The 23,239-nt window shown below is 39.1% G+C and overlaps 1 protein-coding gene across 1 annotated transcript in view; it reads right to left on the bottom strand.

Annotated features, from left to right (window-relative positions):
- PTPRN2 (protein tyrosine phosphatase receptor type N2) overlaps positions 1 to 23,239 on the bottom strand; it is a gene marked incomplete at both ends in the record, with an annotated part of 628,010 nt that overhangs the window by 35,867 nt on the left and 568,904 nt on the right. The window contains 3 exons of the mRNA XM_084216229.1: positions 6,214 to 6,291; positions 14,472 to 14,545; positions 22,051 to 22,198. Of these exons, the coding sequence (XP_084072355.1) occupies positions 6,214 to 6,291; positions 14,472 to 14,545; positions 22,051 to 22,198 (300 nt within the window). The remainder of the gene's footprint in view (positions 1 to 6,213; positions 6,292 to 14,471; positions 14,546 to 22,050; positions 22,199 to 23,239) is intronic.

The raw sequence follows: 23,239 nt of genomic DNA, 5'->3' as shown, positions 1-23,239 counted from the left end.
TCAAGGGAACAGAGATGAAGTTTCCCCAGTCACTATAGCCACAACAGTGCAAACCTTCACTCCAGAGAGGTCTCTCTCTATTAGTCAGCAAGAGACAGGCAGCATTAACAAGAAGGCTGAAGAGGACTTCCAGTTTCAAGACTATTTCATGTGCTGACAAGTAGTGGAGGTAAGGAGGACAAGATGGGGTAAGGAAAAGCATGGGTTTGACTCAGTGTGGAGGATGATGAAGTTTTTCCTTGCTTTCAGAGGAGCACCCCAACCACAAAGGGGCAGCACTTCAAGTCTGCCTTCCACCTCCTGTCCGACTTGGTGCTGCTCATGAGTGGTGTCTGCTCTGCCATCCTTGTCAGACTGAGGCATTGGGGGATCTATTTAGCCTGAGCTACAGATCTGTTTAGGCAAAACTCATGGAGTTTTCTGGTCTAAACTACGAGTGTGTCCACTACAAATGTGGACTGTATTTAACTTACTCTCATGACAGGTCGCTAGGTGACTTAGGTGCGCTGTACCTTACCCAGGATTAGCAAAATGATGAAAATCATATTTCTCTACCCCTTCAACAGAACTTTTATAATGTTCAGATAATAATTAATTATGTTCTTCATGGAGGGAGGACATCGCAGGAGCACAATAAATGCTTGCAGAAGTGTATATGTCACATATTATTTCATTTTCCAAGGCAACTAAAGCATGGTAGTAAGTGCTTGCTCCCTCCCCCTATTCCACTTCATGTGGTAAAATAAAAAATGGGAAAATGTAGTTCCCTCCAAAAAGAAGGAGGGTTTGAAAGAAGGGCAAACTTGGGTAGATTTATGAAAGAAAGACATGATATGGGGTATTTTACAGAGAGAAAATTTATGGCTTCCTACAGAAATGTAGGAGATGATGAACCTTAGCAGACATGCAATTTATAAAACCAGAATAATTAAGAACAATTTTTCAGTGAAAGGACAGTTGGTTCTAAGTATCCTAACTCTTAGAAATAGTTTCTTGCATATTATCATCCCTTGCTTCTTAGAATACTTTGCAAGTTAAGACATGTACTTCATGTCAAATATTTTGTGGAATTATAACCCAGCACATACTGAAAATAATAAAATTTTATGCCTCCAGAATTATTCACAACATGGAACTCCTGCTGCGAAAACTTGTTATAGATCAGAAATGTTCTACATCCTCTTTCTTTTGAATTATGTTCAAAGAGATGTTGAATTTTAATAGCGCTATGTGAAAGAGCTGAGTGAAATCTCACTGAAGCTGCTGGACAAAATCATCACCTTTCATTCAAGATAAATGTAAGAAACAAGCAAACTCTTTTATGAAGCCTGATAACTGAAATTACAGAAGTTATCATCAAAAACAAGAGAAACATGAAGCATATGGACCCGTGAGTTTCTCTAGAAACTGATATGCTTAATGCAGAGAGAGAGCATTAATCAAGGCAAGATGATTAATCCTGATAAGCAGCATAAATGTGTAAAAGGAATAAAGAAACCACCAGCACAGCTCTACAAACTAGCATTGTGATCCTGGTAGAAGAAAAGCTGAAAGAGAGGTTGGGGGTAAAACACTGGGTGAATGAGGTTGGGAAAGTAGAAGTTATTGAGTGTTATTTGATTCTGTCTTTGTTCAAGGAAATAAAACTCTTTTCTTTCTTTGTAAATAAAATGGAACTCTATCAAAGCAAAACCCTGTCCTGAGGATGAATTTTCTTTCCAGCTGAGAAGAAAACAACCCACAGACCTGACAAATTGTTTAACCACTCAGGTAAAAATGGATTATTACCATGTGAGGACAGTTATCCAGTTTTCGAGAAAGGGAATTGTGAGGTGGAATTCCCACTGAACAAGAACAGAATCAATGAAGGATGTATTTCTCAGAAATAGTAATTGCTAAAAGATGAAAACAAGACCAGATAAAATTAAAAGACGACTTAAATCAGCTGGAGGCTTTTCAAAATTAATTAAAGTAGTGGCTGGAAAATTTCCAGAGTGGTCCAAGAGATGACAAGCGGGTAGAGATGAAATCTCTGCTTGAGCTGCAAACACAGAGCATCCAGACAGATTAAGAAGCCCTGTGGCAAAACAGATCAATGAGATGACTGACAACACAACTCCTGCAGGCTAGAAAGTTTTCAAAGAAATAGGTAAGCCAGGAAAGTTGGAACTAACTTGGCACTTGCTGACTTAGAGAAGCTATGCCAAGAATCTAAGGAGCTGGAGAAGTAAACCAGAGGGACACAGATAACCATGGAGGATTTTTGCCATTAGAAGAGTCATTGTAAGACTATTGCCATTTTATCATTATTTTTCTTACAACACATACAGATTCAAACACCATTTGAAAAGAACCAATATCCAGGCATTTGGATCATTTCCAGCTCAAACATTGTGCCTTTGAAAGACAAACTTCTGTCAAGCTGATCTCTCAGGTGAACTTGGAAACCCAAACGAATAGAAAGTTTTACAGAAAATTCTGAGACTGATGGCCAACTCTAGTGGCTCAAGGTAAATGGTACTGAAGAATGATACTTGCTCTTCTCCACCCTACCAAAAAGACATAATCTTCCAAGAAGTGGTCACTAGTGAGATCAATGGCACTGGTACCTCTCAATCCCATAGTGGTACTAGGCTTGGATCACACAGAATTCACAGAATCACTGGGTTGGAAGAGACCTTAAAGATCATCGAGTCCAACCCAGCCCCAACACCTCAACTAAACCCTGGCACCCAGTGCCACATGCAGGCTTTGTTAAACACACCCAGGGATGGGGACTCCACCACCTCCCTGGGCAGGCCATCCCAGAACTTTATCACCCTTTCTGTAAAAAACTTTTTCCTAATATCCAACCTATATTTCTCTTGGTGCAGCTTAAGCCCTCACCTCTACTAAGAATGCTAAACTACATGAGCCTGGACCAAGCACCATCAATGTTTCATGAAAAATCTCTGCCTAGTTTGAGAAAGCAAAGGCACTGAGCTAACTATGATCTTTGCTTGGATCTGGGCAACTTGAATACAGTAAATAGGAATTTGCTTGCTAAGTGTCTAACAGCACTTGCACTAAAATACTGGGCACTGGATCAACATAACAGGTTTTAGAGGGGCCTGCCAGTAAAACTAGAAAAAAAGATTGCCCAAAACTAAATTATCTGTTTGGTAAAACCTACAAAGTATTGTGACATCCCACAAATCCATTCATAGCAGGCCAGACTGCTTGCTACTGTAGAGGTAGTCACTGACTGGTGGGAGAATATAATGAAAGCTTAAGAGAAAGCTGGTTTAGAAACTGTATCTGGAATAAGAGCATGAAATGCAGACAGCACAGATCAGAAGCAGTTTGGATTTCATTGTGGATATCAGCTGTGTTGTGAATGCCAAGAAAGTTGCCTTACGCTTTCAAGTAAAACAAATGCTCTGTAGACAAGAGTTTTCTAGAAGTCAGCTTGAAAAGCCTTCAGGAGTGGAAACAATTACAACAGGTTCTTGCTGGGGCAACCTTTGAGCCAAGACACAACGACGTGGCTGATGCCCACTGTGCACCCTGACTGTTGGGAATCTCAGCAGCCAAATCTCTGCAAAAACAGGAAGCAATACATCCAGCAAGTATTGCCATGGAAGGTGATGTCAAGCTCCAAGAGTTTCTGATGGACTTGCTAAAGCATGACATTGTGCATTTAGACAAGGAATAGCAGAACAGTCCCAGATCTCTCTGGAGTCAGTCGCTCTTCTCACTATCAGTCAGAAAACTGCTTCACTGAGCACAAAAAAGGGAAAACAGCAATGCAACTCTGCAACAGCTGGCATTAAGTGGAGGAGGGAGAGGGAGGAGAACCACTGAGAAGATGTTTCAGGAATGAATAATTGAATCATTTAACAATCCCTGGTGGCAGCATCATGGAAGCACCATAAACTACAGAAAACTGTATTCAAGTAAATATCAACTGATTGTGCCCTGACAGCAGTTAAGACTATTTTCCATAGCAAGTTCAGGTTTCCTATGCTTTATATTAAAATAGGCACAATTAGGTGAAAATAGAAATTAACTTTTCTCCTGCAAGTGGGCATAAACTGCAAAACGTTCAAGCAATGGCTTTTGACTTGTACACTGGATCTTCTGCATTTCAGTGGTTGTGGATGTAGGGTTCTGCAAGGAGCTCATCTCTCTTGGCCTGTTTATTATGTCTGGTTGATACCCTGGGCTGTGTAAAAGGTTTGGGACAAGAACTGGCACATTGAATTGTGATCTGCTGGAAGTTTAAGAAAAGCGGGTCATGGAGCAAAGCAGGACACTGGCACAGGTAGATTGTTATGCTGAAGTGACAGACATCGTCAAAATAAATGTCAAAAAACACCTTTTCTGTGGAACCTAAGAGAAGAAATAGCAGAAGAGCATCACATCAGAAATGCACACAATCACACTCAAATCAAAGCTGAACCACGGCTCCCAAACAGCTTTTGAGGAATGAGATGTTTACAGCAAATCTGGTGGGGAGCTGGAGTGAACTTTCACTGATGGAACACTGGAAGAGAAACAGCAAAAAGAGCAGAAGGAAAGTGAAGACTGTACCACACAACATAGCATGAGGTAAGAAAGTCAAGAAAGAGATCGTTTGAGTATGAAGTAGAATGAAGAAGATTGTGCCACAGAACAAAGAAACAAAGTTGTAGTCTCTCTGACCATGCAAACAGGGTGCCTAACTTTTCAAACTGATGTGGGAGAAGAACAAAAGATATCCTTCATACTGTGCTTGTATGATTTATTCTGATTTCTGCAATGCTTACTCAAAGTGGGCTTCTTAAATGCCATATTTAAAAATGAGAACATTTATTCTTCAAGAGGCATTTGTAAAGGGGCATTTACAGGTCAAAGTACACACAATGTAGATGTACAAATATGAAAAAAATAAACAATTAAAAACCTGGGCCATAGAAATCATAAAATGTCATTAAAGAATAGTTAATATACTATTGGATTTTGCATTTGCAACTTAACAAATACATTTTCAAGTGTCATGCCTGTTAGAATGAACTCATGTGCCAAGCAAAAAAGATCAGTCTTCTCAATTCTAGCTAATTACCAAACAGTGAAGACAAAAATCACAAGCTACTTGAAAATTTAAGCCAGACCAAAAGCTCACCTGACTTCAAGCAGAAAGCATTTGCTCTACCCTTCTAGAAAACAGTCCCAAAATATCTTGGACTGAGCACTTCAATATCCACGCACCCAAAATTCAACAACTTTTTTGAAAATGTCCTGATTACTCATCAGAAAAATCGTGACATGAAAAGAGTCTTCAATAGGGATCAGTTAATAATTTCTAAGGATAGGTCAAGTGATGCAGATGAAGAGATGATTTCAACAGATGCCAGCTCCTAAAATACAATGACACTTCTGAGATTGTCACACAGACAGTCTCTTATCTTCAGAACAAAAACTTCTAAATTCATAATGCAAAACAAAAAATAAAAGCATATGTTCATGTTGATAATAAGCCCCAGTTGGCCTCCTCCCCAGGCAGCTTCTGTAAACTTTCAGACACAGTTCTGCACTTCCAAAGGAATATCTAACACTCATATCCATCACACCATCACACACATCTACCCTGGCAATGTGTGTTGGTCCGAACCTGAGAGCTGCACCAGCACTAAAACACCTGCATGCAAAGTAAGCTCCTAACTGTGCATCAGTAACTACTCCATTTATCCCCAATCCTGCAAAGAATTCTGCCCCTACTTAAATTTATGCAGCTGGGTCCTAACTGCCTGTGGTGGAGGAAATGAGTAAGGATTGAAGCATATTGGAGAACTGGGACATGTGTGGAATAGATTTCAATGGAAAATTCATGGCACTTGGTGTTAGGTCCTTTCTGATTTGGAGAATGACAATGAATTCTGGCTACACTCTTCAGGCCTTCTGAAAATCACTGAATCCTTGGCAGTAATTTAGTTACAGAGACCAGGCACTAAAATATGAATACTTTGCCCAGAGGTTCTCAGTATGATTTTCAGATAAACTATTCCTTAGCAGGGTTTGTATTACACATAAATGGCTTGAATATCCACGTACTAGATTTTATAAAGGCATTTGATTTAAGGTTATTCCACCTACAGTGACTCAAGCACAACATACTTTTACACAAATTACATTTCAAGAAGCACAAGAAAACTTGTGACATAAATTCAGTTTTCAAAAAGATGTTTAACTTACCTGCCAGAAGTCAGCAACAGTAGCAGGGAGAGGGCCCTGGGTGGCAATATATGCAGGGTTTCGGGGGTCATGGTCCATCTGGAATAAGGAAGAAGAACAGACTGGATTTATTTAAAGGAAATCCCTTGCAGTGTTAGAGACAGAAAGTATGAGAGGGCAGAACAAGGGACTTCCCGAAGGACTGTCATGTCCCTCCACCCTTTATTGGCAAGCAAAGTGTTTTACTTCCATTTGTAAGCTCAGAGGAGAACTCTTCCCCCAAAAGACTGATGACACCAGACACATGTGCTGAGCAATGTCCCATGTCCTCAATATGCAGAGAAAGATCATTTATGGTGGCTGACAAAGGCATTTATTTGAGATCAGTACTTGTGGTTTCATAGCAACCTAGGAGCCTTTTGAAACATTTTTCTACACTGAATGTTAAGAATGCTCCACACATCTAAATATGTTCTCCACTTCCACCTTGCCAGTCAAGGGCACATGTAACTAAAAACCAGCAAAAATGGGAAACAAATTCAGTTTCTGGCTTTTTCTGGTTAGCTGATTTATCTAAATGCATGGATTTGGCCTCAATGGAGGAAGTTGTGCTTAAAGACCTTAATTATTACATTTAATTCAAGGAGCAGAAAATTCACTGAGCAGAAAAAATAAAGAATCTAAGAAACAAAGCCATCAGGAGTAAATAGGATTAGTGTGCTACAATGAATGTTTTCGAACTGATGGGTGGTTTTCTTGGTTCTAAATCTTAGGACCCATTCTGCTGAAAAAGAAGATCTGCTGATAGGATTAAAAAACAAACAAACTCATTCTAACCCTGAACTGGGCAGGACAAAACTTTGAACATAAAGAAAGGAGACCCATTTCAGCTCAGAGATTTGTGGGTGTGACTCAGTGACACTGAAGTCGGTGAGTGTTAACTTATACCCATGTAACTGAAGGCAGAATTTGTCTCAATACACAGTTCTGTCCTATAAGTAAAGATCTGAATAAGAATGAATGTGAGTCACATTTGCATTAACAGGCATCTCCTGAATTTATTCATAGCCTATCAAAATCTTCAGTGATGGTACATGTCAGCATAAAAAAGGTACCTCATAATTATGTGCAACATAAAAGAGGGAAGAACCATAAAAGAACAGATGTAAGTTATTCTAACAGAACAACAATATGATGAATGTTGCAAAAAGGAAGAGAAAACTTTTATGTTTCTAATTTTCTGATGTATAATTAAGCTGGACTTTAATATTAACATTCTCCATGACAACACAACACAGGTAAAAGTCACCGAATCAATTTAGACTAAAAGTTTACTTCTGATTCACCACCATAATTAAAAAAAAAAACTTGACCAGGATATCTGTAATAGCACAGGATATCTGTAATAGCATAATTTTATTCCAAGTTTCCTTGGGATGCTTCTCTTATCAGCAAATAAATCTTCCCAACAAGCAATTGTTCACAATAAATTTCAACCTTGCTTTCTTTCCCTTTTGACAAAAGCAATTCTGATAGCAGGACATTTACTGTTGTGGGTATTTTGACACCAAGGAAAACTAGCTTTCTTCAGAAATCAGTATTAACAAAAAAGCCCTCAGGAAACATTTCAAAAGGGGCAACTTTTTTGTTGTTGTTTTGTTTTGCTTTGTTTTGTTTGTTTTGTTTTGTAAGAATTGAGACACTGAACTAAACACAGCTGAAAACAACAGCAAATGTGATCGAACAAAGTCAAGCTTAAAAGCAGGGGGTTCATTTATTCTCCATTACAGTTGAAATGATTTGCTGTTGTTTTGTCTTGAATCCCAAAGATCTACAACATTTAAATTTATGGTGAAATGATTTCCTATGCTGGAACTAAAAATCTTAACTTAGAAAAATTGACCTACACCAAGGAGGATGTGCTACTCCCAGTGGAAATTGTTGGAGGCTGCATCCACTCAAAAATGATGTCACTTCTCCACAGGCTAGAGCTTGGCTTGGAAATGTAACCGACAGTAAATACACCAAACTTTACAAAAAATATAATTTACTTTGAATTCTTCCTAAATTTTTTTTTTCAAGTGTAGACATGCCAGAAAACAAAGGCAGAAGAAATCAAGGATGATGCAAATAGTGCTGTCATGGAGGAAATACATTTCAACATCCAGCTGATAAATAAGGAATAGGCCAATCTTGGCATTTCAGCATTAATCAACCTCTGTCACAAAGGTGCTGTTGGAACGTGGCAAACATTACAATAAGCACAGAGTGGTGAAGTATATCAGCAGTTTAACAATAATTCAAAAGACAATTACAATTATTACATTCCAAGCACATTGTGTTGCACAAAAAACAATTATGAGCAGAAACTCTTCTTGCTTGGAGCAAATAGAAAATGGCAGAAAATGCTATCATACTATTAAATGATCTTTAACTGAACAAAAATAAGAGCAAAGTTTAAACTGATTAAATGAAATTCCTGGTTTCATCAATTTTGTATTACATGCACTGTTTAAAAGACCATGTATTTCAAGAAAAGTGTGAAAAATCCCTAATCTGGTCACATTCAATTTCATATGAGTAGGTGATGGCAAGGGACAGTTCTTGAATGTTTTTGCTTTGTTCTTTTTTATTCTCTCAAGGTCAGCAAGAACACTAAGGGCATCTTAATCTATCAAAGTTAACAGAAGTTTGAATACAGAAATAAAGTCAGTAATGGGTTTTAAACTAACTAATCAAGGATCCAGTAAAAGGCTTTTTTTTTAATGTCAGGAGTCATTATCTTCTTTCAAGGATCCCTCAGATTTCTCACTTCATGGAAACAAAATAGAAAATGTATTCTCCAGAGAAGAATGGAGAACTCCAGACTCCATACAATCAAGTATTAAAACAAAAATTGATTGTTTGCTAACATTTTACATCAGAACAACCTTCAGAAATCACCCTAATAGTAATTGTTCAAAAAGAACATGATTTTCCCCTCTATTTCCCATCAAAGCATCAAGTCCACAAGGCTTACATCAGAATGGGATCGAACAGACATTGTTGGAAAGAAATACCTACAATTATTACAACTGTTCTGCGATGGTGGAATTCTCATTTTCTGCTGCAGGACAGCAGAGGCAAGTCTGGTGATAATGTTTCAATCTATTTTTCCATGATTTTATATTAGGGGTCAAGGATTACCATAACGGGCCATGCAAATGATTGTACTGATTTCCATCACTACCAGTATCAAAAGCAAAGAAAAATGAGGAGCTCTGAGATTTCTTCTTGGAAAGGAAAAAAACTAGAGAAAACTTTAGTGGCACAACTTGTGTTTTCCTACAGGACTTTGTAGTATAAGCTGACTTACAGTACCCTAAAGTAGGAAAATATATGAAGAACATTTTCACAACTGGTTGCATCTTGTTAACATCAGACCAGGATTCCACCTTTGCTTTACTACAGAATCAAAGCTGGTTCTTCCCTCAAGAGCTCTATTATCCAGCTGCCTTATTCTAAAACTTGGCAGGAATTCTCTGAAGAAGGCTGAATTTTGTTGAGTTTTTGATAGAGATTGTGCTGCTGCACGATTTCACTGATAATGCTGATGAAATACAGAAAAATCAATACATTGTGGAAGTAAATCCTTGCGAGTGGTACATGTAGATTCTTGTTAAGCAGTCTTGTAAAACTGCAAACTGAAGTGAAAGTGTCAATAGGCATCAATGGCCATTTTGAAATTTCATGTAAATGATAATACTGATGAATTCCTTCCCTTTACCTTCCCTTTTAGCCTGTCATATCTTTACTTTCCATAGAGAAGGATGCTGGGTGAGATGTGGTCTCAGTCACACCATATTTACCTTCATTTAAAGCCTCTGAGTCCCTCTGAAATATTCCTGAATCATGAGATCAGAATGAAATCCAGTGTAGACCAAATACAACAGAAAGGAAGTGGAAATCTGATTAACACCTTAAAAATTTGTATGGATTCAAGCTTCTGTGTGGTTTCCAGACTTATTGTGTTTACAACACCAAGAAAATCTACTTCCATGCATATATTTATTACACAAAGTACAGACAGTCTTTAAAGAAGTGTATTTGTTTTTGCAAAAGAAAAAATATCCAGCAAATGCAGATGAACTTTGTAATCATTCACCTCAGCACTAAAATTAAAAAGGTAGACTAGTCCTCATCTTCATGTTTGAATTAAAATTTAAAACAATTTTTTAAATCCTTCCTTTTAAGCCCCTAATGGAATGAAAGAAGCAAATCTGGTTGCCTATGCCATTATGAATTTCAGAGCCTATTCTTGCTGATGAAATTTGTATGCTGTATTTGAACAAACTGTCATGCTAATGACATTCCTCAGTCTGGTGTCTTCAATAATAAGCAAACTGAGTTTTTAAATGTAGTTGATGGGATTTTTTTCTCTCTCAGACACCCTATGAGGAAAAACAGAATTTCCCATTTACTTTCATGACCTCTGATTTAAAAGCAAAGATTGCACATTATTTACTACTGGATGATTTTCCTGAAATTTAATGAGGACTAAGTACAAATATGACAGAAGTAATTATCACAGTTTTATTCTGCACAGTCAGGGTCTCCTTGTGCTGTAATTGCAAGCCTTTCATTCAGCTGCCGATACCAGAGTTATTATCATAGTACTTTAAGTTATTTCAGAGAAGAGGGAAACAGATTTCTACCTCACTTCTACCCTGCAAATTTATCCCAAGGACTCATTTTGCCTGGCCTCATGCTACAGCAAAATAAAAGACATATGGGAAGAATTTGGACTAAATCTTTCCTGATTCTGTTCACCCAGCTGCAGTGGGGCCACCAATATAACCCCAGTTTTCACATCCTACTGTGAAGTATTGAGGTATTGAGGGGGGGCAGCATTTTTTCAAAGGAAGAAACATGTGGGCAGGTGGCCAGCTCATTGTCTAGCACGGGGATTTTTTTACGGTGTGCTGCTGCACTCATTTAGACTTCAGTGAAGGTTGAGTGAGCCCCAGCTGGAGACCGGACCACTGACCCAGAAGCTGGAGATACCCAGCAACATGTATGGGACTGGCAGCCTCCCTCTCTGAAGCTCAAATAGAATTACTTTATTTTACACTCTTCCTGCACCAGACAGCTCCCACACACAGGAAGGAAAAAGCCTCTTCCAGTCAGTTCATCCTGGACTGATCCTGTGCTATCGATGCCCATTTCACAACAGTGCTCACTCCTCACCCAGGCTCTGCAAGGAGCAAATGCACCAGGAGCATCACTGTATTGACAGGATAATTACTGAGGTTATTTAAGGTGAAAGAGTCTGAAGGAAAGAAATGGTAGGGTTTTTGCAAGAGTGAGTGAAAGCAGTTGTACTGATACTCCACATCCACTGGGTGCTTTCACGGACACTCACTAAATGTGTGCCTGCTACCAGGAAAGATCTCAAGTAAACAGCAGTAGAAACAGCACATATGTCCAACTTAGGCTTCACTAGCTCTACAAACACAGTAAATATTGCAGAATCAAGTGCCCAATTCAGTAGTGCAGTAGGGAAGTGGGGAGAACGGAGACTGAATATCTCTGCCATTTCTATATTCAACCTCATTATACAAAAACTACACCAGATTAATAAATATGCTTACACTAATCTGAGGACATTTAATTTGGCTTGAAATTCAGCAGTTTGCAGGGAATCCTTCCAGACCATGGGCTTGCAAAGTAGGGATTTCCTCCTACCAGCCCTCCACTGTATCACCTCCAGGAAACACATTTTGATCTATTGCTTTCAAAACAGCAAAATGACTACTGGCTTAGTGGAGCAAACTCATGTAACTAACTGGAGCATCTCTTTCCTTGGAATAGTAGGTCTACACAAATGTCAGCTGTGGCACCCTCTCCTCACAGTAGAGTCTCTATCCTACCAGGAAGAAGAGGAACTTGAAATTTTTTCTTGGCAGTTTTTCTTGGCTATGCAAGTTACTGGGCACTAATCCCAATCTCATGAAACACTTGTGAACCCACTTATTTCTGGGCATAGAAGTGTTTCTGTAAGAGATACAAAGACAGCCATAAGAATTTTTGGTTCATCAGTGTGACTTGTTGTACTGAACAGAACTCTTGAGTCTGGGAAAACAACAAAAAAAGAAATATGTTCTAACCCTGCAGAAGAACCCTTATTAAGAGCTGGCTGGAAAGGCAAGATTACAACCCTTTGTAAAAACACAAGAGCTAAAGCTGTGGGAGCAGGGACCCCGTGCTTGCATGAGCTTTGGGAATCCTGACAAAGCAAACCTCTTCCCAGTTTTGTCAGTGGGATGTCAGTCCTGTTTCTTCACTTACAACATTACTTAATCTAATACTTTACTCTTCAGTGTAATTAAAGAAGCAGTTACACTATAATCCAAAACTACATCTGCAACAGACATATACACACATGCAAGAATTGAACCACTTCTCCAGCCAAAATTGTGTACTAAAACCAGTTAAGCTGTGTCTACACAGACTTTTGGGCAGGTTGGAGAAGCCCAGTTTTTGAGTAAAAACCCAGCAGTTGTACTGCTGACAACACTGAACCCAACTTAGCACTGTCTACAGATGCTGTAATTCCACTTTGATACCACGCTGTTGCCATGTGAGTTACAACCAAGCTCCTACAAGAATACAATATCTCACTTCCAGTTATCACCTCCCACTCCTGTCCTTCCCACAAAACCTCTCAGTTTCTACTATCAGATGAAGGCTTGACCAAACATAACTCACCAGCTGGGTCCTGAAGACACAGGCAGAGCACTGAAGCCCTGAAGCTGGACCTCTGTGTGTGATTTTACAAGCAGGATGGATATTCCTTGGAACACGACCTACTGTGATCCCCTGATCCTGCTGCCAGACAGAACTTGGTCCAGTCAGAGACATACCTAAAAGCAGTCCAAAAACTCTCATCTGTGCCTATCCACCCTTGTCCTCTGAAATGGAAACTGGCAATCCCCCAACATGCAGGTACTTTGGTTTCCCCTCTAACCTAAGCCAAAGACAAAAATATCCCAAAGGTGTTTTTCGGCTTCTGTGTGTTTTTTAACTCTTTGAATAAATCGCTTTTATGTGTTGAAGGAAATGAAGCTTTGAACTCTGCTGAAACAAAGATCAGGGAACACTTTTTATGTAGCTGTTGGGGTTTTTTAAAGAAAAAAGTATTGTCAACAACATTGGAAGGAAGCAGCCTGTAATTTCATGCTGTTGCAAATTGTCAGCTGCTTTGCCCACACAAAGTCATTTAACTGGGGGAGTGATACTCCCCAGGAAAATGAGCCAGTAATGGCAAATACAGCCCACTGCAGTGAGATCTTATTCTCTATCCTAAGCTCTTTCTCACAGTTACCCTATAATAACTTTTTGGTGGCTAATTAATGTGAATAAGAACTGTGAGAAAAAGCAACTGCAATACCAGCAGTCCCACAAGGTCAAGGACACAGCGTCTTTTTCCCCCCCTTCACTTGGATATCCTGACACTTCCATTGAGATGCTATGACAGGGCAATGCCACTGGAATTACTGTACCTGTTCAGTGTCTGCAAATAGAGACCTTTTTTTCCTTATCACTTTTCATGGACAAGGTAAGGATTCCCATTCAGTTCAAACAGCCATGGGAAATGGCAGTTGGGCAAGCCTGGGGTACATGTACACAAAAATTGGACTGACCTACTTTGCAGTTGGAATGAATGCACAGGGGCTAGGGGATCTTGTTCTTGCTTTCCAAACAGCAAGTTCATGGAAGAACCAGGAGAGCTACAGAACCACCAGACTGTGCTTCACTAGGTCAACAGAATAAGAAAGGTAAGAGGAAATGTCACTCCTAATGCAGAAGAAGCTCAGAAGTCTGTGGGGCTCAGCTCTCCATGCCTACAGAAACCATTCCTCCTACTCTAGCTAGCAGGACAATGCAAAACAGAACAAGCTATTTTCACCTCTCAGGAGACTGAAAAGCTCCAAGTAAAGTAAAGCATTGAATTTTATAATCTGTAAGTTAATAAAATCTTATATCAAGTACAGAAAAACTGACAGTATTACAAGGTAGAACAAGGGTTATCTAGAGACTTTTTCTTAGTAAATAAACTTCAAGGATATTTTATGCATATATATTTCTCTTCAATTTGAAAGGACAGGCTGAAGCACCAGCATTGTGGGGTGCTCACAACCTGAGATTAGCAGTGAGGTGCCTGGAGTGACCCTATTTTGACAACAAGGAATGGCAAGGATCAACTATTTGGAATACTTCTCATAGGTTACCATACTTACAATGGGACTGGCGTTGATGTAATCTGAATTGTCGTGGCTACTTTCACCTTTCAGACATATCCTGGAATGGTCATCTGCAAAGGAGAAAACAAGAGAAGAAAGTTTCTATACCAGTATTCTACCCATTGTATGTTAGAAAATTCAAAGTCAGATTAATGTGCTTTCCAAAACAGGAAAGTATCAGTAAGGATATTTCCTTCTGACCCCCAACCTAGCCATAGGGTTGATACAGCCACAGCATCACAGCCTGACTCAGGCATGAAACAATGGGATATTGCAGAGGCTCAGTAGCAGAAAGCCTGTCTTCATGAGATGCACTGTGATGTGCTACAACCTCTCATAAGAAAAAAGAGAATCTCTTCTGTTCAGGGAGTTTAACCAGGCAAATCACTATAACCCCCCAGTATTATAACAAACATTCCTGTGTTTGCAGGGTCATGGAAGAGGGAAGCTGATGGGACTTTGTCCACCTGGCTTCTCTAAAATATGAACAGCAGGGACATGGAGGTACAGCTGAGAGCTGGACAGTAAATTCATCTGTCCTGGTCAAAGACCAGTGCTGTGTGGTGTTCCACTAGTGATGTGGGGAGACAACCTGACTTGGAGATGATCACGGTAGAGAGAAAATGCCAACAATTTCACTTCAAGTACAACTGGAGGCATCTTACACTTCAGACACCAGTAAAGAAAACAGCAGTTCTGGACACAGGAGACTCACTCCTGTTGTTTGCCCATCATAACAATTATTTTATCACTTTTTAACTTGTAATTTTACTGGTGCTAGCTCAATTATATCGAAAGCTGGTACACCTCAAACTCTAGTCCCCTTTTTAAAAAATTATTTCTACATCAGAACACGTATAATGGATGGGTTTTATTTGTCTGTACTCAGGCAGAGACAATGCAGATATCTGCATCTCTTCCAATCATCCGGACTCACTTTCTGTTATGAAAAATGTTTCTATGTGATGAATCATTTAATCTTGATTTAGCTGTCACAAACAGGCCAAATTGTGTTCAAGAAATGCCATTTCTTTCCACTGACTAAAGAAAGAAAGCCCAGACCCCACTCAGATAATTTTAGAGATGTCTAAGTCTACATATGAATCTCAAACAACTTGTACCTGATTTATAACCAGTACAATTTATACTTCTCAGGAAACCTACCCTGTATAGGGTGTACCACAGTATATGGTAGAAAGAGGTTGTGGAGCTGCCCTTTCTGTAACCCTCTGCAGCTGAACACAGACAGTGATGTTTTGAGAGGATTGAGGATCTTTCCACTGATTTTTCAAAGAGACAAAGAGCACATTGTCTAGTGGCCTGAGACACCACTCAACACCTGGATTCCAAGTTGGCTGTCAACTACCAATCATTATTATAATCATGAGGAGTAATAAATGAATTATCAAACATTCAAAGGACCATACAGGAAGGTAGAGACAGAGAGTTTGGGCTCTGCTTAGGTTTATTCAATGGCAATGCCATGGCAGCTCAGTAGATGAGCAAGACAAAGGGATGTTTGTAAGAGTGTTGTTATAGTCACTCAATCTCACCCAACAGTGTCAGCAATCTCTTCCTGGAATAAGATTAGTGATGAGCAAGTCATGTCAAATAACTGAAGAGATATTCTTTACTATTCACATAAAATTACTTTGCCTGCTAAGGTTTGAGGACGAAGAAGACAAGAAAGGGAACATGCTCATGAACATTATTAATTTCCACCCCACTTTGGCACCACTGCACAAAAGAATCCAAAACATAAATAAGAAATTTTGACACCTGAGATCTTGGGCTACCCAATGTTTTTCTAGGAGGCTTTGCAATGAGCAATGTCACAGAGTGCTTGAAGGATTGCAGCTCTGAAGCCTTCTGGCTTTGCAGGAGGTACACAGGTTACATGCAGTAAATGTGGTCTCACATACCTTAAGCTAAGCAAGTACTCAGGATAAGCCCTGTTCATTGAATAGCAAAAGTGTTTGAACTAATCACCAAAGGAAACGTGTGAAATGTTTTCAGAGGGATGAAGGAGAGAGAGCAGACAGTGATTCATCAGTACTTAGCAAACAGATGTCAGGGTGACTTTCCAATAAGAGTCAGGTGTGAGATCAGTAACTAATAGATCTTTTTTTTTTTAACAGAGAGTTTTATCCAGACCCTCTGATTTAGTGTGCTATGTCATTATCTTGCAGTCTTGGAGGGTTTATTAGAGGGCAAAACATGTTAAAGCTTAGTGAAAAGGTGTTGAGACTTTGTATTTGCTCTTAGAAAAAGGAAGTGTACAAAAAAGGTTGGACTTTCTGCATATATATAAAAGGTGTTTTTCTGCATATATCAGGAGTTTTCACCCATGTGTGCTTCAGTTGCAGCATCAAACATTCATATTGACAATGAACAGATTGTGCTTGTCTATGTCTGTTATCACCTCAAAGCTTCTAGGAACTGGCATAATACCTCTTCCTTCTGAAACAGGCAGGGGAAGAAGAAAAGAAAAAAAAACAAACCACAGAATACCATGGACACCAGATTGTTATGTTAACAATGAGCAACTATGGGGAAAATGCTGAATGTACAGCTTTTTTTTTTTTTTTTGGCAAACTGCATCTTGATTATATGAGAAGCAGGAAAAGCAGGAAATACAAGTAAGGAAGGTATGTCAGAAAAGGAAGATACACAAGATCAATCTAAATAACGAGAAAGAAAGATGAATGAAGAAATAGGAGAGGAGAGGTGAGGTAATAAGGAAGTGAGAAAAAAGACAAATGCTGTTACTAGCTACTGCAATCTGGCCAAGCTACAACTCAGCATCATTTTAAGTATCTCCAATAGCTGCTGCTGAATGCTGAACTGCTTTGTATTTGCTACTGCTCCAGCCAAGCCACAGCTGAACGAAAAGCAAAATGTACAGATGGATACATGTGGCAGAGAGGGAGACTTCCTAAATAAGAAGATTAATATTAACCTGTAGCTCCAGAGAAACACAGCACAATGCTGGATTTTATATACATGTAAAGTATAAATTATAAAATATAGAGGATAGAGCATCAAGGACATGATATAAGCAAACACACATGAGTTTGCAGTAAATAAATCTCAATTTACAGACTGTAAAAGCTAGGTTTTGGTGTCTACACACAGATATATTCATGTGAAGTGCTTAATGGAGCTTGATTTAGGTTGTTAAACTAGAACATGGACTGTTTGAGAAACTGTAGGGTAGATGAGACATTGCACAAGGAAAACAGACAGGACACAGGACCCCAAGATTTTTACCCTATTAGACCAGCATCTGAAGCTCACACAGGATACACAGTGGCATCTTAAAGCTATTCATTTCACTATAAACCAAATACCAGCTGTGGCCATTGCACAGCTCTCCTGATGTCACTGCAGTGACTGGCTCCTCACTGGCTGTACCAGGGGCTTTGACGCCTGGCTCACATGGAGGCAGCTACATGGAGACTCTTAAATTCAGGCATCCTGATTGACAATCTCACAGACTCATGCCCAGAAACTTGGTTTCAATGCCTCAATGTAGATTTCCACTGATATTTCAGAGTCCTAAAGACACTTGGCTAGCAGGCAGGAGGGTCACAAGTCTCCCACTGAGCTGGTGTTATACTTACTAGTTCTACCTGGGTACCTTGAGCACTTTGGGCATCTCAGACAATACTGGATTCCTGTGCTTAAATGACTAAGTTGAGAATAAAATGTCATTACAATCTGAATTATTATCCAAATAATTATTTTTAATAATTAATGATTGTTATTGACCAATGCTACAGTAATATGCCACCTCAATCTTTTACTTCTCTCAATCTTTTTCTTCTCACAGTGGCCCTGCAACTTAATGCAGATTATTTCTGTTAGATGGAGATTGAAAGCTTGTAAAAGTAAGACTCACATTTTCCCTCTGCCTTTTGTTTCCTTTTAATCAGATACTTCTGAAGGAACAGAATCAACAAACATAAGGTTGAAAAAAAAGGAATATGGGCAAATTTGGGTTGTCTGAATTTGGGCATCACAGAGTAAGGCAAATCTTACATCAATCAGCCTGGCACATCCTGCCTGGATCATCATTTTCTTCCTTCTAGATTTAGACTGATTTTTTTTTTTTTTTTTTTTAATACAAAGCACTACACAGGACTCCACTGAATTTAGAAAGTGAAGAACTACTGAGAAATGAAAGTGGTGCAGCCTGAAGACTATGAAGAACCATAATCTGCTGATTATCATTATTTTGCCTATAGATGATCTGCAGAAAATAGAACTTTTCTTTGCTCTGGACTGCTTGATTTCCTTCATTTCAGAGCACTATTTGCACATGTATTCATAACATGGATAATGCACACAACCCTCTGCTCAAGTGTTCCCATCTCTGGTGCACAACCCCAGGCTGTGCTCTTAAGGCAAACAAGGCTCAGATCTGGGTGCATGTTCTGCCCCTAAATGCTTTGCTTTCCTTTAGAGGAAAGGCAAAGCACAGAGATAACCAGGTTGCTTAAATATATACCACAGCCCATGGATATGGCTATGGGGGACAGTTTTTGATAGATGTTCACTACAAAAAGTTGTTTGCCAAATGTTTCAAATACCTATATATATTAATGATGTACATAAATAAAAACATACAGTATTGACTCTGTTGAGGTGGGCTTATTTTTCAGAGATGCAAAAAGAGAAAAAAAAATTGGAAAGCTTTTCTGGAGCTGCTCATGTATTCATAAACAAAATAGGCATCACTAAATTATAGCACTAAATATAAACACCATGTGCCCTAAATTATAGCAATCTGCTTCTTGATTGGATAAAAGGATATAGTTTTGTTAATCTAGAAGGTCCAGGTAACTTGAATTGTTAGTACTAGTAATTAGTTAAGTGCAGTGTCTAGGTGTTCTGCTACCAAGTCTTTTAAAAGCTGTTTGTATAGAAAATAGAAAAGTTAGGTACAAGAGTAAGCTATGATAAAATTGTGATAATAATTAGATCAGTTATATAATCAGTAAAAATAATATTGTATTAATTTAACACTCGTTCAGAAATTAAAACAGAAAGCAAATACAACATATTAAAGCTTCTTTGAAGCCTTTCTAAGAGGAAATATTCTATGTGAATTGGCAATCTTGTTCTACCTTGTCAAGGTGATTATGAATATGAAGGGGGTAAGGAAACACTAATAAGGCATTACTCTGTAAGAATACACTGAATGTAGCATAACAGCTCTGTAGAATATCAAAAGCATATCAGGTTTGTTTCTTCATACATTATGAAGCAAATCTATGGCTTTTTTTGCTATAGTTTTAATGTCTAACACAGTAAAAAAAAAAGTGGGCAAACTGGGCCTTATCTCTCAGTCTAATCTTAGAGTCTAAAATAACCACCACCTTACCAAAATTTAACATTGTTTAAACTCTATGCCATACTTTCCACCCATCAACAAAGTAGTAAGTAGTTTAAACATCTTTAACATGACAGCTCTTTACCGGTACACAGCAACCTCAGAAAGTGAAGGCAGGTAATTTTGTGCAATTCAGTCAAAAAGGAAAATTCCCAGTGCACTAATATTTGCAATAGAAGTTTCCACACTGAAGAAACAAAGCAAATGTATCATTTTACCCTTTTAAATATACTAAACCACTTATAGTTCAGACTTCAGATAAATTGCAGTCACCCTATCCACGTCCAAATACCTTCACCAAATCACTCCAATGGCATAACAACATGCCATGGAAGAAGCAATGCCAGAGAAACAAAGGCTGGTCAGGGCTGGCTGATACATCCATGAGGTACACTATGATGAAAAGGGACAGATTACCTGTCACCATCCCTGAGAGCATTTAAAAGACATGTGGCATTCAGAGATGTGGTTTGGTGGTGGCCTGGCAGTGCTGGGTTATCGACTGAATGCGATGATCTCAGATGTCTTTCCCAACCCAAATGATTCTATGACACCCAAGCTAAAAACCTCTGCTCTTTAGCACTGTCACTGCCATGACACTTCTGGATTCAGAGGTAGAAAAGTCTAGTCTGAAGGTTCCTATCTTACAGCTCATTGAATCACGAAGACACAGTTTCTACATCAGTCAAATAACCAGCACCAATTTCTGGCAACATCTGCAGCTCCCATGCTATCCCTGTGGCAGCAACCAAAACCAGTCTAGCTTAATTTATGAGCAGGAACTTGAAGTATCTTAAGATGGTCTGACTGTAAGTCCATATTGATGGAACACTTTAAGCAGGAAGATTAACTTGGATCAATACATATTTTCATGGAAAATTTTCTCTGCCTCTCATGTCAGTTAAGTGCTTCTTTTTTTTTTCAGGATGTAAAAGAGCACAGAAGGCTTGCACTACTTTAACTGTCATGGTGACTTCTTTAGAACTTCTCAACAAACCCGATCCCAAAACACATGGAAGTCAGCAAACTGCTGCTGCCCCAAAAGGCTTTTGACCAGCACCATATTTACTCAGAAGAATTAATACTGCTAAGTTGCTGTAATCCTGTCCTGAGTAGAAAAGTATTGCAGAAAGAGCCACTACATAAACAAAAGAGACAAACCCTGCTGAAGCAAATATGCAGGGACTGATGGGCTCAGTCAAATTACCATGTCCTTCCAAAGAATCTTCACTCTAAATCTGGCTATGACATTTACTTAACGTGTTACCTGTCATTTCTCCATTCCTAAAGGAGGAGTACTACTTACTCAAGACTCTCATAGGGAAAATTAATGTTTTCAGGGCACTTTAAAAATTAAACCAGCTATATATGTTTGCCAAGCTATCCAGCTGGATTGTGGGCACACTGATTGAGAGCATTTTGGTTGCTGTGGACCGTGCATATATTCTCAGTTTCATTTTTGTTTCATTGGTTGCCTAATGAAATATGCGTCCATATATTACCAATGTAATCTATGAGATATATATATATATGTTTGCATAGCAAAAATATGTTACTTTTATTTCAATCTCAAAAGGCAGCTGGTTACAGGAAAGAGCAGTTTCTAGGAATATAAACTTCAGTTCTTTTTTTTCCTCAATATTTTTATTTTTGTGTGTTTAGAGAAGCCTTGCAGAGAGAAGCCAGCTTGGAAACTTATCCACTGAAGCCTAAAGGGGCTCCTTCAGTACAGCTGAGTATCTGATAAACAGATCATCCAGCTCTGCCTATAGTCTGCTGGTGTTACTGCTGGGTGGACAAGAGACCAACTTGTCTTGGTCGGAAGAAGAAGAGACTTCTACTGAATAGCTACAGATGCCACTCTTGTACAGACAGCATATTCCAGCACTGCCAATCACTCTGGCTATGGAATTTGGTGAGACACACAGCTGCAGTAGCAGTGTTCTGTGACACAGCTGTGCATTTTTGTAACACATATGTGACTTACAAGGAGACAAACGGGGTCTCATAAGACAACAGGACATGTACCCAACCCAAAATCGTAGCTGCAGATTTCCAGTACACACAGAAACCACTCCACATCGTTTACCTGCCTTCTGCAGCTATCACACCACTGTGCAAAGAATACTGGGGAATGTATCAAGAACCAAAATGCCTTGATGCAAAGGGAAGGGTACATACATGGAACCACGGCCTGGGAGCGGTTCTTTGGCACATTCTCCTCCTGCTGTGCCACGCTGCTGTCGTTGGGCTCAGCCTGGTAAGCACACAGAGCTTCCCACTCCTTCTCCAGACGATTCTTGTTCTTCAGGTGATCTTCCATGTAGGACTGGAATGAAAAGAATACTGCATTAAGCAATGACTTAGCTGGGTTGAAAGCTAAGCTTAAAGGATGCTTCTCAAAGCGTGGGAATCCCAAGCTTTGGAGAAAAAAACTGGCTCAGTTTTAAGGTTCATTTATTTACTTAATAGAGAGTTGAGTTCAAGCTTATTTGTGCTATAAAAATTGAGAATGAGAAAATGTGCCAGTGCTAACAGAGAGGAAATGTATGAAACATCCAGTCACTGAGCTTTAGGAGAAAATTATTTCTTCTTTAGTACCTAGAAAACGTAAGCCCAAATGTCTCTTTCATCAGGCAATGGAAAAGAACAAAATTCCATTGTTGAAAATTATTACAAACAACAACTTCTGTCAAAACAAAGGATTTTACAACTTAAGTTCAAGCACATATGCATGTCACAACAGTGATAGAAATAGTGAAAAGAATTAAAAATTTGCCAGGCTGAACTGTTGTAGCTCAAGCAGTGGGTCATCAGAAACTCATCTTGCACATAAACAGGCACAGAGAGGGCCTTGAACTGAGGAGGTGTTAATTAATATTAATATATGTTGTTAAAGATTGTACATTGCATTCAGTTAACAGTATTGGGAAAACTAAAGAAAACTGTCTGTGGCAGGAATTATGGGCCTCAAAGTATCTTGGTGCTGATCTCAAGGTTTTGCAGATCTCCCAAGGCAAGATCTCCCACTGCTCCAACAGTGGATACGAATTCAGCTCCAAAGATTTGTGAAAAGTGAACCAAAGCCCTTTTCCTTCATCCCATGGATCAGAAAATACCCAACTGTGTGAGGGGAGGAGAGCAGTAAGGAGGAAGAGTGGGGGAACCCAGAAATCTTTCCCTCCCTTTAACATGAAAATTAAGAAAGCAATCACCTGGTACTTTAAACCTGCTTATAGAGGCTCATTACCTTGCAGAGCCTGCCATCTTCTACAACAAGCAAGAGAACCATCTCACATTACACCTGTTCATATTTGTAAATTAAACTCCATATTGCCTGTACTAGGTAGGTTGAAATTAATATTCCTGA

This window comes from Fringilla coelebs (assembly GCF_963513975.1).
Source record: "Fringilla coelebs genome assembly, chromosome: 1".
Classification (NCBI taxonomy): Eukaryota; Metazoa; Chordata; class Aves; order Passeriformes; family Fringillidae; genus Fringilla; species Fringilla coelebs.
Note: the sequence above shows the minus strand (reverse complement) of the source record. Positions and strands in the feature narration are given on the sequence as shown.